The following is a 19,793-nucleotide window of genomic DNA, read 5'->3' as shown; positions in this document are numbered from 1 at the left end:
GGATAAGCTCCTTGGGGAGTTGGGGTACTGGGGAGGAAGGAAACCCAATCTTGATAAGAATAGGCAGCTTTGACTGGATTTCTATCATAACCTAGAAATGACGCAGGGGAGCAATGAGCTGTGTCGCAGTGCAGAAAGATTATATTACCCTTTCTCTGAGGAAGCTAGGTGTTAGTGCCACACCAGAGCACAGTCTGACTGACTCTCCTGTTTTCACAGTCTTTTGTACCTCAACAGTTTGAAACACGAACAGCCAGCGGTTTGGTCAGAGGACACGCCTATTCTGTAACCAATGTGGATGAAGTAAGTTTTCAAACTTTCAGTCATTTGACATGAAAATTAGCAGAATATATATCATAGGAAGGTTCACACAAGGGTAGTAGGAGAAGACGACCATGGAATGATTTGTGAGGGAATTCCAGAGACACACAGGAAGTGACTGAAGGGAGTCACTGGGTACAGAGAGTGAAATGGGGGATACTCAAATAACAGGGAGTGATTATAGGGAATATTGTGGTGCAGGAATGGTTGAAGGATGCATTGAATTGTGAAAAGTGACATACAGGAATAGTGGGGTTACAGAGAGTGATTACAGGGGATATTGTGGTACATGGAGTAATTGAGGGAAATCATATATTGGAACACATTCAGTGCTTACGTCAGGATACCGGAGTGCAGAGATTAATGGTGAGGGAATGCTAGGATGCAGGAAAAAAATAACAACGGAATATAGGGATACAGCAAAGGATTACAAGTGGTCCACTGGGTTAAAGAGATTGATTAGAGAGGAAATGGCTACAGTGTACAATGCAGGTTTGTATGTTTATATTTATTCATCTGTGTTTGTCTCTGGTTTTTCTTCCATAAACAACAATTTTGCCAACAGGTCACTTATAAGGGTCAGAATGTGAAGTTGCTGCGTTTGAGGAATCCATGGGGAGCTGTGGAGTGGAATGGATCCTGGAGTGATAAGTATATATTTTCTTTGAAGTCATTCAGAAAAATGCTACTTTGGACTTTTGCTTCGGATTGCCTTTATCTTCTCCAGCTCCAGATATACTTTTGTCTCTCCACACCTTTTAGCCCCCATCCCCTTCATCTTCGGTGATTTGAGTTATCTTAGACCTACTTTCAGGATCTTCCTCCCTAAAGTCGTGCATGTTACAACTTTACTCCATAATTGTAAATCCTCCCTTAAAAAACACCATCTCTCCTCTTTTCCTATTACTCATTCAAGGGTTTAACAGTTCCTAGAATTTGCAGTGGTTATTAAGCTTAAGTGAATCAGAATTCTGCAACTTTTAATAGCTTTTTCAGAGGGTTTGATATACTGGGGATTTGTGGAAGTTTCAATTTCCATGGCAATTCTCACAATGTCAACTGCTTCAGGGAGTCTACAGGGTTCTGACGCAAAATTCTAGTCTGCACTTCTCCACAAATTATCTGACCATTGGAATATCTGGTAAAAATTGAAGGTCTTGCCAAAGTGCTGTACAACACATATGGTACTCCTGTTCTTCCAGGCTGGGATAGATATAGAAGAGCTAAATTGAGAGCTGCAATTGATTCAGCAACACAACCTATTCAAAAGATCTATATAACATGCAGTTTTGAGTAATAATTAAACAGGACTTGATATTTTTATTGGATTTGAAATTAATATTGAACAAGATTTGAAAATATCCATCAATTTAAAATAATCTGAAAGTATCTATTAGTATTAGCTAAAGAAATCCTGCTAGTATATGTGAGTACAATGTACTGTATTTGGAGTATCTGTGATTAATACTCAAAACTAGATAATGCAGCGTGTGCTTTTTGACCTCAGATCATGTCAGAAAAAATATTCAAAACAAATAACTCTTTTGAGTAGTATTGGTAACATAACATTACAAATCCTATTTGTAGGGCAGTAGTGATTTGTTTTTGCCACTATATTTGCCATTATATCCCTTGACTAGGGAAGGGAAAGGCTGTCAAGTGCCTATTACGTATGCTGAAAAATCCAGGTGTGTCCTATTTGGAGAAAGCCATGGTCTGGCTCATCAATAATGCTCCTTCTTGGTTTTGAAGCAATCACCGTCAGTCCATGAATGATATTTGCCCAGAATTAACATGGAACGTGCAACATTACATGGCAGCTCCTAGTTCCCATTTCAACAGCGTGCGGTGGACACGGTGATTTCTTGAGATTATGGCTTTTCCCAGCTTGATGATCGAATTTCTTTTCTGTTCCAGGGCCCGGGAGTGGTCTGAGATTGAGAAGACACAAAAGCAACGACTTCAGCATCAAATGAAAGAAGATGGAGAGTTCTGGTGAGGATAAAACCATTTAATTTAAAAGGCAGAGCTTTGCTCCTAACAGGACAAGAAGTGATTGCCAGTTTTGTTTACATATCAGGAACTGCCATGCACCCAATCACAATGCAAGCTATAAGTATGTGAGCTGAGCACAATTCCCACGTGCAATAATACAATAGACAGATTATTCTCAGCAGTTTGCCTGATCAGCTGCTGATGTTACACCAATGCATACAAAAGATTTGTATTATGGAACAAGTGCTGAGACCCTATTAGGATATGTATATAATACGTACATACAATATATCACAATATATTTTGATCATTAGACTATTTTATGCATTATGTGCATTTGTTGGGGCATCCACCTTCAGCTTGTATATTGTACTGTTATGCATCATGTGTGGCAGACATTGCTGAACAAAGAGAACCGAGGGACAGCTTACCTGTGTAGACAATAATGTGACATATTGGAGGTCAGTCTTTAATAGATGTAGTATATGGCACAATTTGTATTTTAAAGGCAGCACAGAATGGCTGAACATGCAGCATCTGAAGACCTCTCCATAAATGACACGCTAAGGAGATTGGCCAAGGTCACTGATACAAGCAAGTAGTGAAATTATGACTTTGAAAATGTGAGTGTCACTGCCATCTCTTTAAGTCCTGTGTGGCCAAGTCCACTCCACTTGGTCTTCTAGAGGGTAGAGGACATAGTGAATGATACAGCTCCAGAGGTCAAGACACAGAGTAGGCAAAGGTTTGCAAACAAGGAAATGGTGGTCAGGTAGATGCTTGTGATCAAAACAGTCTATTTATGGCCAACAAGAACTGTCATGAAATCTCTAATTTCCTCCTCATATTCCTCCCTATCATCCCCATCAGAGGCAAATTTTCTTCCATTTATAGTGCCATGTTATGCAAGTTACAGCTGACAATGTCAATCCTGAACATCTCTGTGGCACATATTGTAAATCTGTGCAGACTGCTAAAGGCATCAGACTCACATTTTGAACAATATTATGTTCTGGTCTGTGATTTCCCTTGTCAATCCTTCTACTGAATTGTAATTCAACTTTGCAAGGCTATGGGGATAACCCATTGGTATCATGAGCCACTCTGAAGGAATAGCTTTTGTCACAAGATCCAACCTTACACATGGACAGAGACCTTAATTAGATGTGACAGTTGGGATTTCCTTAAAATCATGAGAACACCTTGGGAAATAAACATACCTTGCATAATTCTTTTCTAGTGGTTACAGATAACTTGAACCATAAGGGAGTGATACGCATTCTGATTTACAAATACAGATGGCTGTTATCAATATAAACCATATAATAATCCTGAGGCTAACTGCTGTTATGGTCTGGCCCTCAGAGTGTGTTGTGAATCAAATTGTATTGATTAGAGCTGAAAATGAGTTGCTGGAAAAGCACAGCAGGTCAGGCAGCATCCAAGGAGCAGGAGAATCGACGTTTCGGGCATGTGCCCTTTTTCAGGGCTCATGCCCAAAACGTCGATTCTCCTGTTCCTTGGATGCTGCCTGACCTGCTGCGCTTTTCCAGCAACACATTTTCAGCTCTGATCTCCAGCATCTGCAGTCTTCACTTTCTCCTTGTATTGATTAGAACCAGGTTCGCCAGGGGGATTTCATTGGGTATGAGTTCCCTGATTGAGGCTGTTAACCTGGGCCAGTTAGGGAGTCCTGGCTGACAGATATAAACAGGAGTCTCTCGCTGCCCTCCCTTTCACTGTTTGATCACACAGCATTACCCTTTGATGTGAAGGGCACTGCTTGTCACTGGTCACTTGGGTGTTTCTTTTCTTCCTGGTGGTGGAAATCGAATAAAGGTTTGTGCACCTTGTGTCTTTCTCTGTGTCTCACACCTGCACACACAACATGGGTGCTGGGGGAAAAAAATAAGCACTACCACAGTTAAGTGGTAGTGTGGGGGTAAAAAAGAAAAAGAAAAGAGAAGAAAAAGAACAAAAAAAAAGAGTCTCAGAGATTCTCCTCACTCGAGGGACTGGCTCTGAGCTTGCTGGTCAGAGCCCACATACTGTGCACGTGTAAGTTAAGGATGACTTGGTAATGGGATACTAGCATCCGTGGAGTTATTTCACAAATAAATTCATTGGCCCCTCTCAACCTATGTGTTGCAGCCTTGGAGATTAGATTAGATTAGATTACTTACAGTGTGGAAACAGGCCCTTCGCCCCAACAAATCCACACCGCCCCGCCGAAGCGCAACCCACCCATACCCCTACCCCTACATTTACCCCTTACCTTACACTACGGGCAATTTAGCATGGCCAATTCACCTGACCTGCACATCTTTTGGATTGTGGGAGGAAACCGGAGCACCCGGAGGAAACCCACGCAGACACGGGGCGACTGACTGTGTGGAGTTTGCACATTCTCCCCGTGTCTGCGTGGGTTTCCTCCAGGTGCTCCGGTTTCCTCCCACAGTCCAAAGATGTGCAGGTCAGGTGAATTGGCCATGCTAAATTGCCCGTAGTGTTAGGTAAGGTGTAAATGTAGGGGTATGGGTGGGTTGCGCTTCGGCGGGTCGGTGTGGACTTGTTGGGCCGAAGGGCCTGTTTCCACACTGTAATCTAATCTAATCTAATCTAAAAAAACGTGCAAACTCCACACAGTCAGTTGCCTGAGGCGGGAATTGAACCCGGGTCTCTGGCGCTGTGAGGCAGCAGTGCTAACCACTGTGCCACCGTGCCGCCCACAGAGATGTCACATGTCCACTGTTAAATGAGCCACTGTTGTCAAAGGTTAGAGGCACAGCTATCTCAGAGTGACTGGCATGGGGTTCCCTCCAAATCAGTGAGATTAAAACTCTTGTCGTAGGAGACCCAGATCAGTCTCTGGCATTGGTCCTGAGATGTGCAGAGATGCAAGAGCTGAGCATACATTGACATGTTGATACTCTTCATCAGTAGGATGGTTTGATTCTTCCTAGCCTCCTCCTCTGTCAGCCTTGAGGTCCTTTGTTATGTGACTAAAGCCCCCCTCTGTTCTCCTTCACCATTGCAAATCCACAAGTGAACTGTGGGAAGAAGCAAACAATGATATGAACACCTCTATTGAGTTGGCTTTCATTCATAGAGAAGCTGCAGTTGACCAAGGGAATATGTGTTTCTCCCATGGACAAATCAAAAACTCCTCCGGTGACACAGTGACCTTACCTGTAACAACCTACTTGATACAGGTTAAAAATTTCTTGACAACATCTGACCTCTAGCAAGCTAACACTTTCTTAGCAATTATGTCAATGGACACTAATTCTGTGACGCTGTAGCTGGAACTCATCCACCTCCACACCCCTCTCCCCCCCCCCCCCCCCCCCCCCTTACTCTCGAGCTTCCTCACATTGCCTTTGACCCTTAATATTAACTGCTGTTAACATTACCCAGTTCCTTCATCTAAACACCTTAGAACATCTGACTACCACCCTATCTAGAGTCTTTGATCTTTTGCCTTATTTCTTATTACCTTTAACCATCCTGTCCTCCTCCTGGACCTTCCTGCTGAGTCTCCCTCTCCATAATGCTTCACCTGCCTTCATGTTAACCCTCCATTAGAGATCATGGCCATAATCCCACTTTGGCTGGTCCTGTCTTGCTTTAAACTCAAGTTCTGTTCCCTGATTATCAATCAGGTATGTGTGATATAGCTACTTGGACATAGAAGAGAAGACTGATGTCAAAGGTGATGAATATAGATGAGTTCACCAAGGAGCTAAACTGGGCCTCCACCTCCTCTGATGTATAATTTCCATTGGGGAATGTTTAGGGAGTCTTGAGTCTTGGGAAGTTTTGATCTGTTTAGTTGGAGACAGTAATGTTTTCTACTTCTCATGCTATCATTAAAACATTGTGAACTGTACATAGTATTTAAAAGGTCAGAAACCATGTCTTTGTTAGCTAAGATGCATGATTCTTCTGATCAGACTTTGTCATGGTTCACTATAGACTATAGAAAGCCCCCCTGACCAGCATCAGAAGAGGTAGTGTGCTGTACCCAGGCCTTTTCATCACTATTACAGCAGAGATCAGTATAAAAATAGACTCACCCCATAGGCTTGATCTTGGTTCCCTTCAGGCATCTTCCCTTCCCCAAATGTAGCAGTGCTAACTTTTGAGAATCTGAACACCAACACTTGTCTCTTATTAGACCTGTATCATTTGAGGATCTGAGAAAAAACTCTCAACCCTTCATCCTTTCTACTGCTGGACTGTCCATCCTCCTCTATCACCATCCCCGTGTCACTCGAGTTAGACAAAGACAAAACTTCATCACATATGCAAATATTGAACAGCTTCACTTGTTGGACACCATCTTTAAGCAGTGGGAAAACTGGAGGCATTAATTTTCTGTTGCCTGCTAAATTATTCTTGAATGCTGAACTTAATTCAGTGTGCTTTCCAATTAATGACTACTCGTGGTATGCTAATAAATGGTAAATAGGTACCTGACACCAGGCAGCATGTTGACTGCCACAGCACTGACATGCCATCTGCATTATCCCATGAATGCCCATGGATGGCAGGATTTTCAAACTTTGGCATACATGTGATAGTTTCTTCATTATGCTATATGCAGGATGTCCTTTGATGATTTTAAGAGGAATTTCACAAAGCTGGAGATTTGTAACCTGACACCAGATACACTGGGTGATGACAAGCTCCATAAATGGACAGTATCTATCAATGAAGGACGATGGGTAAAAGGCTGTTCAGCTGGGGGCTGCCGTAATTATCCAGGTGGGTCTGAATGTTTTCTGTTATCAATAGTTGCCTCTTCTCTTCTTCCATCTATCTATCACTTGTTCCATTTCATTTTAAGATGTGTGTGACCAAGAGAGCATTTATTGCCCAACCTTGGTTATCCTGATAAGATGCTGCAGCCATATTTAGAAGGCATTCATCTTGCTATTGAACTTCATAGCAAAGATATACAATGATCGTTCACCCGTTTATTTCAGACGCTAGTCAGAATCAAATATGTGCTGGAGGCACTTGTTACCCCCACCTGGGTGGCTGCAACCTGCTCCACTCCTGAAAATACTTGGTTTTATAGCAGTCTAAAGTATTCATGGATTTATTTTTGGTGTCTGCTCATAAATTACCAGGTTTATTGCTTTTTACTTTTGGCTTCTTTCTCCCATACTCTTAAGAGTTTGTTCTTTGTGTTTCTTCTTCTTTTGTTCTCTCAATATGTTTATGCCCTTTTTTCATTTATTTTCTTTTATCTTACTGTTTTCTTTTTCTTGGTCTTCTCTATTTATGTCAACTCTCCCCTTTCTTTCTGCTTACTATTGCTTCCTATCCCTTCGTTTCCTTTTTTCTCTTTAGTTTTAGACACTGCAAGTACAGATCAGCCAAAGACCAATCTCTTTCCCGCCTGTTAGTGAGTTATGCAATCATACAGCACTGAAAGAGACACTTCGGTCCGTGCCAACCAGACATCCCAAGCTGATCTAGTCCCATTTGCCAGCATTTGGCCCATGTCCTTCTAAACCCTTCCTATTCATATGCCCATCCAGATGCCATTTAAATGTTGTAATTATATCTGTTTCCACCATCTTCTCTGGCAGCTTGTTCTATGCACACACCACCCTCTGTGTGAAAAAGTTGCCTCTTGGGACCCTTATATACCTTTCCCCTCTCACCTTAAACCTGTGTCCTCTAGTTTTTGACACCTCCACTCTAGGAAAATGAAAATAGGCTATTCATCCTATCCATGCTGTTCATGATTTTATAAATGCACATACTATTCTTTCTTTTAAGACACATTCTGGACGAATCCTCAGTACCGATTGAAACTCTGTGAGGAGGATGATGATCCTGAAGTTGCCGAGGTCCTCTGCACATTTGTTGTTGCTCTAATGCAAAAGAATCGGCGGAAGGAACGCAGGATGGGTGTCAACTTCCATACCATTGGATTTGCTATTTATGAGGTAGATACTGTTTGGGATATTCATATAGTATTCAGAGATAGGTTGACAGAGCAAAACTAGGATGATGAGATATTGAAGCTTTGACCGAAAAAAAAGAAGGCATGGTTCAGGTACATGCAGCTGAGATCAAGGGAATCCTTGGAGGTAAATAGGGGATACAGGAGTTTACTGAAGAAGGAAATCAGGAGAATGAAAAGGGGGCACTAGATAGCCTTGGCTGAGAAGATTAGGGTGAATCCTAAGATGGTCTTTGAGTATATTAAAAGAAAAAGAATAACTAAAGAGAGAATGTGACCCCTCAAGGACCAAAGTGGACATATATGTGTAGAACTGCAGGAGGTGGACGAGGCCCTTAATGAATATTTCTACTGTGCTTACCGTTGAGAAAGATATGAGACATATATGTGTAGAACTGCAGGAGGTGGACGAGGCCCTTAATGAATATTTCTACTGTGCTTACCGTTGAGAAAGATATGAAGACTTGGGAACTTGCTGATATCTTGGGAACACTCCATATCACAGTATGGAGTATGGGGATGTGTTGGATGTATTAGAATGTATGACCAGATATATCCAAGATATAGTGTGAGGCTAGAGAAGAAATTGCAGGGGTCCTGGCTGATATGTTTGCATTATCGTTAGTCACGGGTGAGGTGCCAGAAGACTGGAGGTTAGTGAATGTTATGCACTTATTCGAGAAAGGCTGCAAAGAAAAACATGGGAACTGTAGAACAGTAAGTCCTAGCGTGTGGTACATATGTTATTTGAGAAGATTCTAAGAGATAAGATATGCATGCATTTGGAAAGACAGGGTTTGATTAGGAGTAGTCAGTATGGCTTTCTGTGTGGGAGACCATACCTCACAAATTTATTATGAGTTCTTTGACGAAGTGACCTGGAAGGTTGATGAGAGCAGGGTGGTAGATGTAGTCTGTATGGATTTCACCAAGGCTTTTGATAAGGTTCCACATAGTGGGCTGCTCTAGAAGGTTAGATTGCATGGAATCCAGGGAGAGGTGGCAAATTGGATACACAATTGGCTTGATGGTAGGAAGCAGAGGGTAATAGGGGAAGGATGCTTATTGGACTGGAGGCCTGTGACTAGTGGAGTGCCTCAGGGGTCAGTGTTGTACCTATTAGTGTTTGTTATCTATATCAATGATTTGGATGAGAATATACAAGGCATGATTAGTAAGTTTGTAGATGACAATAAAATTGGCGGAATCATGGACAGTGAGGAAGGCTTCTGGCATCACTGGCTTTCATCAGTCAGGGCATTGAGTATAGAAGTTGAGAAGTTATGTTGCATTTGTACAGGATGTTGGTGAGGCCGCATTTGGAGTATTGTGTTCAGTTTTGGTCACTTTTCTATAGGAAGGATGTTATTAAACTGGAAAGAGTGCAGAAGAAATTTACAAGGATGTTACCAGGACTCAATGATCTGTATTATAGGGGAAGGTTGGACAAGCTAGGACTTTTTTCTTCAGTGCATAGGAGACTGAGGCGGGACCTTATAGAAGTGTATAAGACGGTGAATGGATAGGATGAATGCAGTCAGTCTTTTTCCTAAGATTGGGGAATCAAGGACTAGAGGGCACCAGTTTAAGGTTAGAGGGAAAGAATCAAAGGGAACCTGAGGGGCACTGTTTTATACAGAGGGTGGTACGCATATGGAATGAGTTGCCAGAGGAAGTGGTTGAGGCGGGTACATTAACAACATTTGAATGTTTGGACAAATACATGGATAGGAAACGTTTTTGGAGGATATGGACAAAGTACAGGGAAATGGCGTTAGCGTGGATGGACATTATGGTCAGCATGGACTAGTTTGAGCTAACAGGCCTGTTTCCATGATGTAGGACTCTATGACTCTAGTATTATATTGTGTAGGACTCTATGACTCTAGTATTATATTGCTCATCTAATTTCAGGCAGAATGAGGTAGTGGCTGTTCTCATAGATTAAAATGTGCTGTCATCAAAAGAATTGCATTTATATTTAATCTTTCATAACCTCAAAGAGTTGTGAATAACTACTGAAATATTTTTGAAGTGCAGTCCCTATTGTAATTTGAAAAACAGCAGCATATTTGCCAGACAGCAAGGTCCTACAAACTACAACATAAGGAGGATGGAATATAAAAGGAAGTCTCACTACAGCTGTGAGACCACACCTTGAGTATTGTATACAACTTTGCTCCCCTTAAGACCATAGGTATAGGAGCAGAACCCAGACATTCGGACCATTGAGTCTGCTCTACCATTTGATTATGGCTGATATGTTTCTCAACCCCATTCTCCTGCCTTGATCCCTATGGTAATCAAGAATCTATCTATCTCTGTATTAAATACACTCAATGACTTGGCCTCCACAGCCTTCTGCAATAATGAGTTCTACAGATTCACCATCCTCTGCCTGAAGAAATTCCTCCTCATCTCAGTTCTAAAGGGTTGTCCCTTCACTGTGAAGCTATGCACATGTTCCTAATCTCTCCTACTAGTGGAAACATTCTTTCCACATCTGCTCTATCCTTACTTGAGGTGGAATATAATTGCATTGGAAGCAATTCAGAGAAGGTTCACTAATTGATTCCTGGGATGAAGGGAATTTCTTATTACAAAAAGCCGAGAGACAGGGCCGTTACTTACTGGAGTGAGGAATTTTGAGTGGTCATCCTTTTGAATCATAACATTCTAAATGGGCTTAGCAGGTTAAACGGTGTGAGGGTGTTGCCACTCAAAAGGACAGTTTGAAAATAAGGAGATAAGTGGGAGATGAGGCAGGATTTCTTCTCTCAGATGTTTTGAATTTTCTTCCACAGCGAGTGTGAAGACTGGCTCATTGAATATATTCAAGGCTGAGGTAGAAATATTTTTGTTCTACTTAGGGGCCAAGGGTTATGGAGACATGGGAAGGAAAATGAAGACATGAAATGCTAACTCTGCTTTCTTCCTACAGATGCTGCCAGACCTGCTGAGTTCTCCAGCAATTTCTGTTTTTGCATCTGCAGTTCTTTGTTTTTATGGTTGATTTTGTTCTTGCTGATCTGAAAGTTTCTACCTGGCTTCCACCAAATATTTCCACTGGTTTGTAAGAGGCATGGGATGGCTGGTTCACTTGTAAACTGTCTTCAATTTATCAATTATAGTCTGCAGAAAATGTTGAAGGAAACATTAACTGGTTTTCTTCAGAAGTAAAATGAGTTTTGACTGCAGAGAACAGAGAGACAGCTTCTGAGCTTGTGGAGTTCAAATCCCTTCTTTGTAACTTGCATCCAGCTTCAAGCAGTTTAGTTAGCTGAGAACCAATCATGTGGTTTTGGCAAGGAAAAAGCCCTTCTTATCATTTGTAACTGGTCACCAGTCCATAGATCAATCAACTTCTATTGCCACCTCGTAGCATCCTCAGCTCTTGTTTGTCTATAACTACTTTAATTACTGTATCCTCTAAGAGTTATGTATGATATGTTTGCCATGGATGTCAAGTTACTTTCATTTCAAAGCTTGCAGTCATCCTTCTAAAACACTAGTTTTAACACAGTTCTTTCTCACTTCAGTCCACAACTTAAAAAAAAACATGGTCCTTAAACTATAAAGAAACCTAAACCAAAATATTTTGTTCACAAAATATAATTGGAAACATGCTTCAGATAAGAAAGCACTGATCTTTAATACAGACTTAGGACCTCAGGAGGCTCAGACTCGCCCAGGTTTATTGCAGGTTAGACGGAGGTTTTATTTCAGAGAGTCATCAAGGTCTGTTGCATGGAAACAGGCTTTTTGGCCCAACTTGCCCTTGCTGCCCAGAATTACACAAACCCCACTTGCTTGCATTTGGTCCATATCCCTCCAAACCTATTCCACCATGTACCTGTCTAAATGCATCTTAAATGACAACATTGTACTTGCTTCCACCACTACTTCTGGCAGCCCATTCCAGACACTCTCCTCTGTGTGACAATTTCCTGATTATTCCCAACATAAACTGACAACCTCCTACCTTGACCTGACGACTTCCCAACATGACCACTCCCATTCTAAACCAACTACCGCAGAACTTCAACCTGATCTGATCAACCCCCTCTACTCTTAACGTGATAAGAGAGGCCAATTCACTTTGGGATGAGGAAATCACAGCTCAGTTGATTTTGTTCTCACTTGTTAGTCCACGCGTGTTTTTTGTAACTGAGTCACTGGGCGTTGATCAAGTGTCGAGACTCAGGGCAGTTTTACCTTGCAACCACACATGTACAGACCCCCCCCCCCCCCAACACACGCACACATGCGCACACACACACATATATGAATAATAACTTGTCAATTAACCTTAGTGTGTGCAAATTTTGACTTGTGTGGAGTTGATTAATTTTAACATTTTTTCTTTGTAAAGGTGCCCAAAGAGGTAAATGAGCAATCAGATGATAATCATGGATTGGGGTAACATGTTGTAATGCATTGTTTGCCATTTTATTTTAATGACACTCCCCTTGCTGTAACATTAGTTGTGAATATTTGCTTTAACATATTTTCTGTGACTTGTTTTCTGTTGACTTGTTTGCAGTTCCTGGTTTGCTGTGCCTGGTTTGCTCTTTCTTGCTGTGTTGCCTATTCTAAAATGGTTGTGCTTTTTGTCATTTGCAACCTAGTTAGCTTTAGCTAACCATCCTTGGAAATTATGTTTTAATTTTAGTGACTATTTTCTGTTAATTTCTTCATACAAGCGTCTGGAGAAATCCTGCTTTGTAATCTTATATCATGTGAAGCAATAATTTTATAAACACATCATTTGTACAAACAAATATAAAACATACATTTGGGTAGCTCTAGCATGAGAAGGTACAGCAAAAAATATGAAAAAAAGTTTCAGAGTACTCATATAATTGCTCAGACATGAACAAAATGAAATTAAGCTGTGATAAATGGACAATAATGTATGTTGGATTGAGGAATAACTATCATAAACAGATAAATGGACTCAATTCAGGATATTTAGAGAAGGCCTTATGAGTAATGGTATATTTAACAATTTAAATGTCTGCACCAGAAATAGAGCAACCTGTAGGCTATTGAAATGCTGCCAGATATGATTTTAAGGAGACAAAACTAAGAAGAATCTTTACCGAATGCATGCTTGTTTGGCCAATTTCTTCAGGCATTTGCAATATGTTTTTGGGTGGGATGGATTGAATGGGGATTGTATTGGAATCCGAACTACTGCTGCTAACCAAGGACACTGGACTTCTTATTCCTGCCAGAGTTATTCACTTGTTTCTTTTTCCTAGATGCAAGGCAATAAACAACACCTTCCCAAAGATTTCTTCCTCTACCGGGCATCTAAGTGCAGGTCTAAGTCATATATCAACCTGCGTGAGGTATCGCAACGTTTCAGCCTCCCCCCAGGGGAATATGTCATTGTCCCTTCAACATATGATCCTCACCAAGAAGGGGAATTTGTCCTGAGGGTCTTCTCAGAAAAACCAAACCTATCAGAGTAAGTCAGCTCTCACTGGGCATGTGTCTAGACAGTTGGCCAAATGGCCTCTTCCTACATCATAGTTATTCTGTGACTCTGTAAACAACACCTATTCCTGATGAAGGGCTTATGCTCAAAACGTCAATTCTCCTGCTCCTCGGATGCTGCCTGACCTGCTGTGCTTTTTCAGCGCCACACTCTCGACTCTGTAAACAGTGTGTTACAAAGGCAGTGTCTTGTCAGCAGTCCCCTCACCTGAATCATTGACCTGCAATAGAAGAGTGATGTTGTAGTGTTCAGAAAGAGAGCAAGGAGTTTTCCCAATATCCCCTAGGAAACACTCCTTCACTGGTCAGCACCATCTGAAGAAAATGATCAACTAATGGTTCTCCTTTCCGTTACTTGAGCAGTTTTGTAATGTACAGATTAGGTGCAGTGTCTGCAATATAAAATCAGACTATGTGCTTCACTATGTGAAAGGCAGTAGCCTAGTAGTATTGTCACTAGGCTCAGGTTAATGCTCTGGGGACATGGATTTGAATTCAACCATATCAGACATTGAAATTTGAATTCAGTAAAAAGATGGAATTAAAAAGCTTGCCTAATGGTGACAGCTGATGATTGTTATTAAAAAGCCATCGAGTTCACCAATGTCTTCAGGGAAAGAAATCTGCCATCCTTACCCAGTTGGAGTTAATGTGACCATAGACCCATAGCCATGGGTGGTTGCCTCTTAACTGCCCTTTTGACATTAATAAATCAATAAATGGTGGCCTCGTCAGAGACACTCACAACTGAGTAAAAAGTCTATCTTTTGTGAAGTGGATTAAAAAGTTTCTAAGAAATGTGATACAGTATTTCGTAATCACAAATTTAAATTGCCCTAAGTTTTGTCTTTAACACTATGTGCCCCCATAGTGAAAACTTAAGTTACTCATCGCCAGAATTATTCTTAACTTGTCTCAAGATAGTCTCACCATTAGAATCTCTGGTAACAATTAATAATATAACAATGGTAACAATATTGTACAGTCAGCTGGTTTTTTAAAAATTGTTGCTAAACAATAAATCTCAATTGCCCCCGTGGCCTAATTTGTAAAGGCCTAGAGCTGTATAAATTCAGAAGATTTGTGATTTGCTGCGTACTTATGCCAAGTTATCAGATCCAAACTGGAATGACAGCTTAATTTATTGCTGAGAAATGTGAAATGATACAGTTCAATAGGAAAAATGAGGAAACACAATATAAAGTGCACAGATTGAGCAACGAAGCAATAGTGACACCTTTGCATATGTGTATAAATCATTGAAGGTGGCGGGTCATATTAAGAAAATGATTAAGAAAGTCAATAAGATCCTGAGTTTTATAACTAGAGACATAGAGAAGAAACCAAAGGAATGTTAAGTGGATCATTGTAAAACACACTGGTTTATCCTAAGTTGGAGCACTGGTCTTATGTACACATCTTGGCCCTGCAACTTAGGAAGGATCTAAAGGGTTTAGAGAGGTGCAGACAACATTTGCACAAATAATTTCAGGGGAAAGGAAGTTCAGTTACAAGTTTGAATTGGAAAAGCTGAGGTTATTCCATTAGGGATGAGAATGTTGAGAGGAGGTTTACCAGCACTGATAAATCAACAGGAGAAAGTGAGGACTACAGATGCTGGAGATCAGAGCTGAAAATGTGTTGCTGGAAAAGCGCAGCAGGTCAGGCAGCATCCAAGGAACAGGAGAATCGACATTTCGGGCATAAGCCCTTCTTCAGGATTCCTGTAGAAGGGCGTATGCCCGAAACGTCGATTCTCCTGTTCCTTGGATGCTGCCTGACCTGCTGCACTTTTCCAGCAACACATTTTCAGCTCTGATAAATCAACACCCAATCCATGAAAATGGGATCTGCAGTTTTATATTTGAGAAAAAGAGAAGGAACTTGACCAGGAGGTGCCATCTGAAAAGAGGTGAATTTTATTTTTAATCGAAAATGGTTGCCTGTCTGTGATCGTATTATTAAAACACCATCATGGGACATCCAGCCATTATGGTTTGGGTGGAATGTTATGTGACTCATCACTCATCACCCCCCCATTTCACACCCTGAGCCTGTCAAGTTTTATAGTCATGATCCAGTTTACTGTGGGCCACCTGTATTGCTGATGGTAAATCCCTATTGGCAGGAATGGAGGCCCACTGTTATCAATGATTGGCTTCTGCTGGCTGCCCACCATGACAATGAAAATGACTCAAGATTGGGATGATAGGTGAACTGACAGATGTTGGCAGCGCACAATTCCTGCCAATCCAGATCCTGCCAATCCAGATCCTGCATTTGTTTATAAATCCCAGCCAAACCCCCATGCCTTCTTGGGACATTGAAGTTAACTGCAACTTATGGCTGGAAGAGTTTAGGTGTAAAGTTTTATTTTTGACAATAACTGTTTGTGTAATTTATTAATTTCAGGGAAACTGAGAGCCACATCATAGATGACAACCCTAAGGTTTGTACCATCTTTAATTGTGTTCATCTTTTTGCTTTAGCAGACATTTATTGTGACATTTTATGTATTCTGGTTTTCCAAGAACTCTTCCAGTGTACCCTTTGTTCCCAAAAGATCACATTTGATAAATTCAACACCCTTTTTTAAAATTTGGTCTTGTAACCAGAAAATGCTGTGGGGGTGTTTCTTGCTCCATTGTTTATGAATGGCAATTTGGTTTCCACCAAACCTTTTCTGAAGTGGCAGCAGTGAAGTTGAATGGGAGAAGCCTGAGGAATTTATCTTTGAATGGCTTATTTGCTTGCCAAGTATGTTATGTTCCTGAACAGCAACTCTCTTTTATTTCTTCTCTGTGCTGAATACGATGCTCAGTAGCAAACCAATTAAAACGGTGCTACCATTTCTCGAATTTGGTTAGAATACAGCCCAAACTAATGGGATCAAAATTCCCTCTGTTTACTGGCTGTGAGGATTCTTTGTCACATTTGTTTCTGCAACAATGGCTCAGGATAAGCCAATGGAACATCGACATGATTGCTCAGTCCCACTCAACAAAGCCATCGGAAAATGTAAATGTTGTACCTGGGGTTGAGAAACACAAAGTGGGTGAGGCTGAGTTATTCTAACAATCTGTAGCTTATGTGGAAGCTTGACTTGACATTGAATGCCAAAGACACAGTAGCTCATGGCATGGTGGCTCAGTGGTTGGCACTGCTGCCTCACAGCGCCAGGGTCCTGGGTTCGATTCCAGCCTCGGGACACCGTCTGTGTGGAGGTTGCACATTCTCCCCGTGTCTGTGTGGGTTTCCTCCGGGTGTTCCAGTTTCCTCCCACAATCCAAAGATGTGCAGGTCAGGTGAATTGGCCACACAAAATTGCCCATAGTGTTTGGTGCATCGGTCAGGACTAAATATAGGGTTGGGGAATGGGTCTGGGTGGGTTACTCTTTGGAGGGTTGGTGTGGACTTGTTGGGCTGAAGGACCTGTTTCCATTCTGTAGGGATTCTAATCTGACACAAATAGCTCCTTTAGAACTAACTTGTTGAACACATGGTGGCAGTCAGTAAAATTATAAATCTCTATTTGTAGAATGGAGAAGTGAGCATTTAAATTGGATTGGTTCCATTTCCTACTTTGCTTCCACTCGTTTAATGTGACTGTTATTGGTGACTGATGTGGTGCCCACTGCTCTCAATGGGGAACCTCATACAGAAGTGCTAATCTGGGTCCTGTGATGTCAATAACAGTATTTTAACCTCTTTCTGAAGCAGTGAAATGTTTCCAAAACTAGTAAAGTGCTTTTCTTAGTTGGGCCCAGTTTCAATTAGACAGATAATTTGTGGCCTATGAATCAAATCTTGGATTGAAAATACCTCAGGCTTGAAAATTCAAACAATACTGCCATACTCTCCATGAAATGTATTTCATCTGATAATGCACCTCAACAATTTTAAAAGTATTCAAGTTGCACAGGATTTGTGTCGATGCTGAATGTGTTAATGTAACTACAGTATCCTTTTCCTGTTCTTTTTCTCCCATGTTCTGAGTGAATAATGCTTCTTCCTCCTCTGCCCAATCATCTTCTGTTGGCTCAGCTGCAGGAATGTGAGCTGTCCCATTCTTTGCTGTCGTATGTTTTGTTGGAATATGATGTCTGAAAGCTTTTAGAAGAGTGTGGTTCACTGAGGGCAATGCTGTCAGTTAATTATGAGGAGCACAGAAAGTTGTGTGGATGAGATTGCTACTTTGCAAATGGGTAAGGTACCTTTGCCTCATGAGCATAGGATACATTTAATACAGAAACAAATCTGCCTTCAGCATACTTGGGATCAAAGCACAGATTACAACAAGACTGCCTGCATTTTCCTGTGCAAGAACTTGCAGCTACAAAAGACATTTTTGATTTTGTGATTTGAAGCAGCTTCCATTTTTGTCTGACTCGCTCAATACCCTCTTCCTCACGCTCTGTTTAACTCTCTGTTCCTACTTCTTTCCCTTCATTCCCCTCTGTTTGGCTCTCTCTCTTGCTCCCTCCCTCTCCCGGTTTGAATCTCTCTCCAACTATCTCGCTCCCTCCCTCACTCCCTCTCACTCTGTCTGACTGTCTCTCTCTAGCTCCTTCCCTCTCTCTCCAACAGTCTGACTCTCGCTTTCTCTCTCTTGCTCGATCCCCTCTTCCTCTCCTTTGTCTGACTCTGTCTTCTTGCCTCCTTCCCTTCGTTCCCTTCTGTCTGACTCACTATCTCTTTCTCTCTCTCTCTCTCTCTCTCTCTTTCTCTATCTATCTCTGTCTTCCCCTCCCTCCCTCCCTCCCTCTCCTGGTCTAAAACTCTTTCCAACTATCTCGCTCCCTCACTCCCTCACACACTGCATGACTCTCTTTCTGTCCTTGACTATAAACCCAAAGAGCCTTAACTCTAGAGACCCCTCAACCCAAAACCCAAATATGACTTTGTCCCTGCCTCTCAAAATACTAAAATTTTCTTCCTCAAATACCATTTTATGGGCTGTCTTAGAAATACTTGGCCCATGGATGGCTAACTTTGGACTTTCTGTTCGCCAGCAAACAGTAGAAATGAGTGCCACTGAGTGGTACATCCTTGCATGCTGCTAGGAAATTGAGTCCCAGCTGTATGCTTTCAAGCCTGGGTTCAAATTAGTTTTGGACAGGTTTCATTCTGGAGTTGGACTCATAGGATTCTTGTTAATAAATCATTTTCTAATACAAATCCGCCCCCCCAATTTTGTGTTGCCGCTACAACATGTGTTAGTGCTGAACACCGATGTGATTCAGAGCGAACACTGTGTTTCCAGCTTGAGGAACTTTGGATCTGAGTTGAGGAGCTGGAATCTAAACTGCATATATTGTGCTAGATCAGATTACATTACATTACACCGTGGGCGGCACGGTGGCACAATGGTTAGCATTGCTGCCTCACAGCGCCAGAGACCCGGGTTCAATTCCCGCCTCAGGCGACTGACTGTGTGGAGTTTGCACATTCTCCCCGTGTCTGCGTGGGTTTCCTCCGGGTGCTCCGGTTTCCTCCCACAGTCCGAAGATGTGCAGGTCAGGTAAATTGGCCATGTTAGGTAAGGGGCAAATGTAGGGGTATGGGTGGGTTGCGCTTCTGCGGGTCAGTGTGGACTTGTTGGGCCGAAGGGCCTGTTTCCACACTGTAATGTAATGTAATGTAATGTAATGTAATCAGGGAAGGGAAAAGTTACCTGCTCCAGAGGGCAGTCACACCACTCAGACTAGGTAATGTGATCAGGGACAGGACTGTCGAGGAATTTCAAATCCTGAAGTTGTCCAACAGTTATAAGATTCTTGCAAACTGTGCAGACCAGAGTTGGGCCACTTGGGAGGATGAGCAAACTGACCACGGCACCTTCGTGCAAGGAAGCATTGAAGTGATTGGAGGAAATAGGAATGTTGTTGTGATAGGTAACAGTATAATGAGAAGAATAGATACTCTTCAGCAGTGAACGGGATTCCCAAATGATGTGTTGCCTTCTCAGTGTCAGGATTAAGGACATCTCCTTGAG

At 41.8% G+C, this 19,793-nt stretch overlaps 1 protein-coding gene across 9 annotated transcripts in view; it reads left to right on the top strand.

The window, feature by feature from the left end:
* The window catches only part of LOC122553855 (calpain-3), a 107,743-nt gene that overhangs the window by 65,201 nt on the left and 22,749 nt on the right, over nt 1-19,793 (top strand). For 6 of the 9 annotated variants that reach the window (XM_087990156.1, XM_043698285.2, XM_043698289.2 and 3 more), the window contains 8 exons: nt 220-303; nt 887-972; nt 2,239-2,316; nt 6,923-7,083; nt 8,110-8,279; nt 12,669-12,680; nt 13,561-13,769; nt 16,211-16,247. In XM_087990156.1, coding sequence (XP_087846282.1) covers nt 220-303; nt 887-972; nt 2,239-2,316; nt 6,923-7,083; nt 8,110-8,279; nt 12,669-12,680; nt 13,561-13,769; nt 16,211-16,247 — 837 coding nt within the window. The remainder of the gene's footprint in view (nt 1-219; nt 304-886; nt 973-2,238; nt 2,317-6,922; nt 7,084-8,109; nt 8,280-12,668; nt 12,681-13,560; nt 13,770-16,210; nt 16,248-19,793) is intronic. The other 3 variants (XM_087990157.1, XM_087990155.1, XM_087990153.1) reach the window with 1 other exon arrangement.

The sequence above is a fragment of the Chiloscyllium plagiosum genome, unplaced genomic scaffold (assembly GCF_037043375.1).
Source record: "Chiloscyllium plagiosum isolate Xiang-an unplaced genomic scaffold, Cpla_swu_hap1 HiC_scaffold_8, whole genome shotgun sequence".
NCBI classification, from domain to species: domain Eukaryota; kingdom Metazoa; phylum Chordata; class Chondrichthyes; order Orectolobiformes; family Hemiscylliidae; genus Chiloscyllium; species Chiloscyllium plagiosum.
This window is presented reverse-complemented; position numbering and strand designations above follow the sequence as displayed.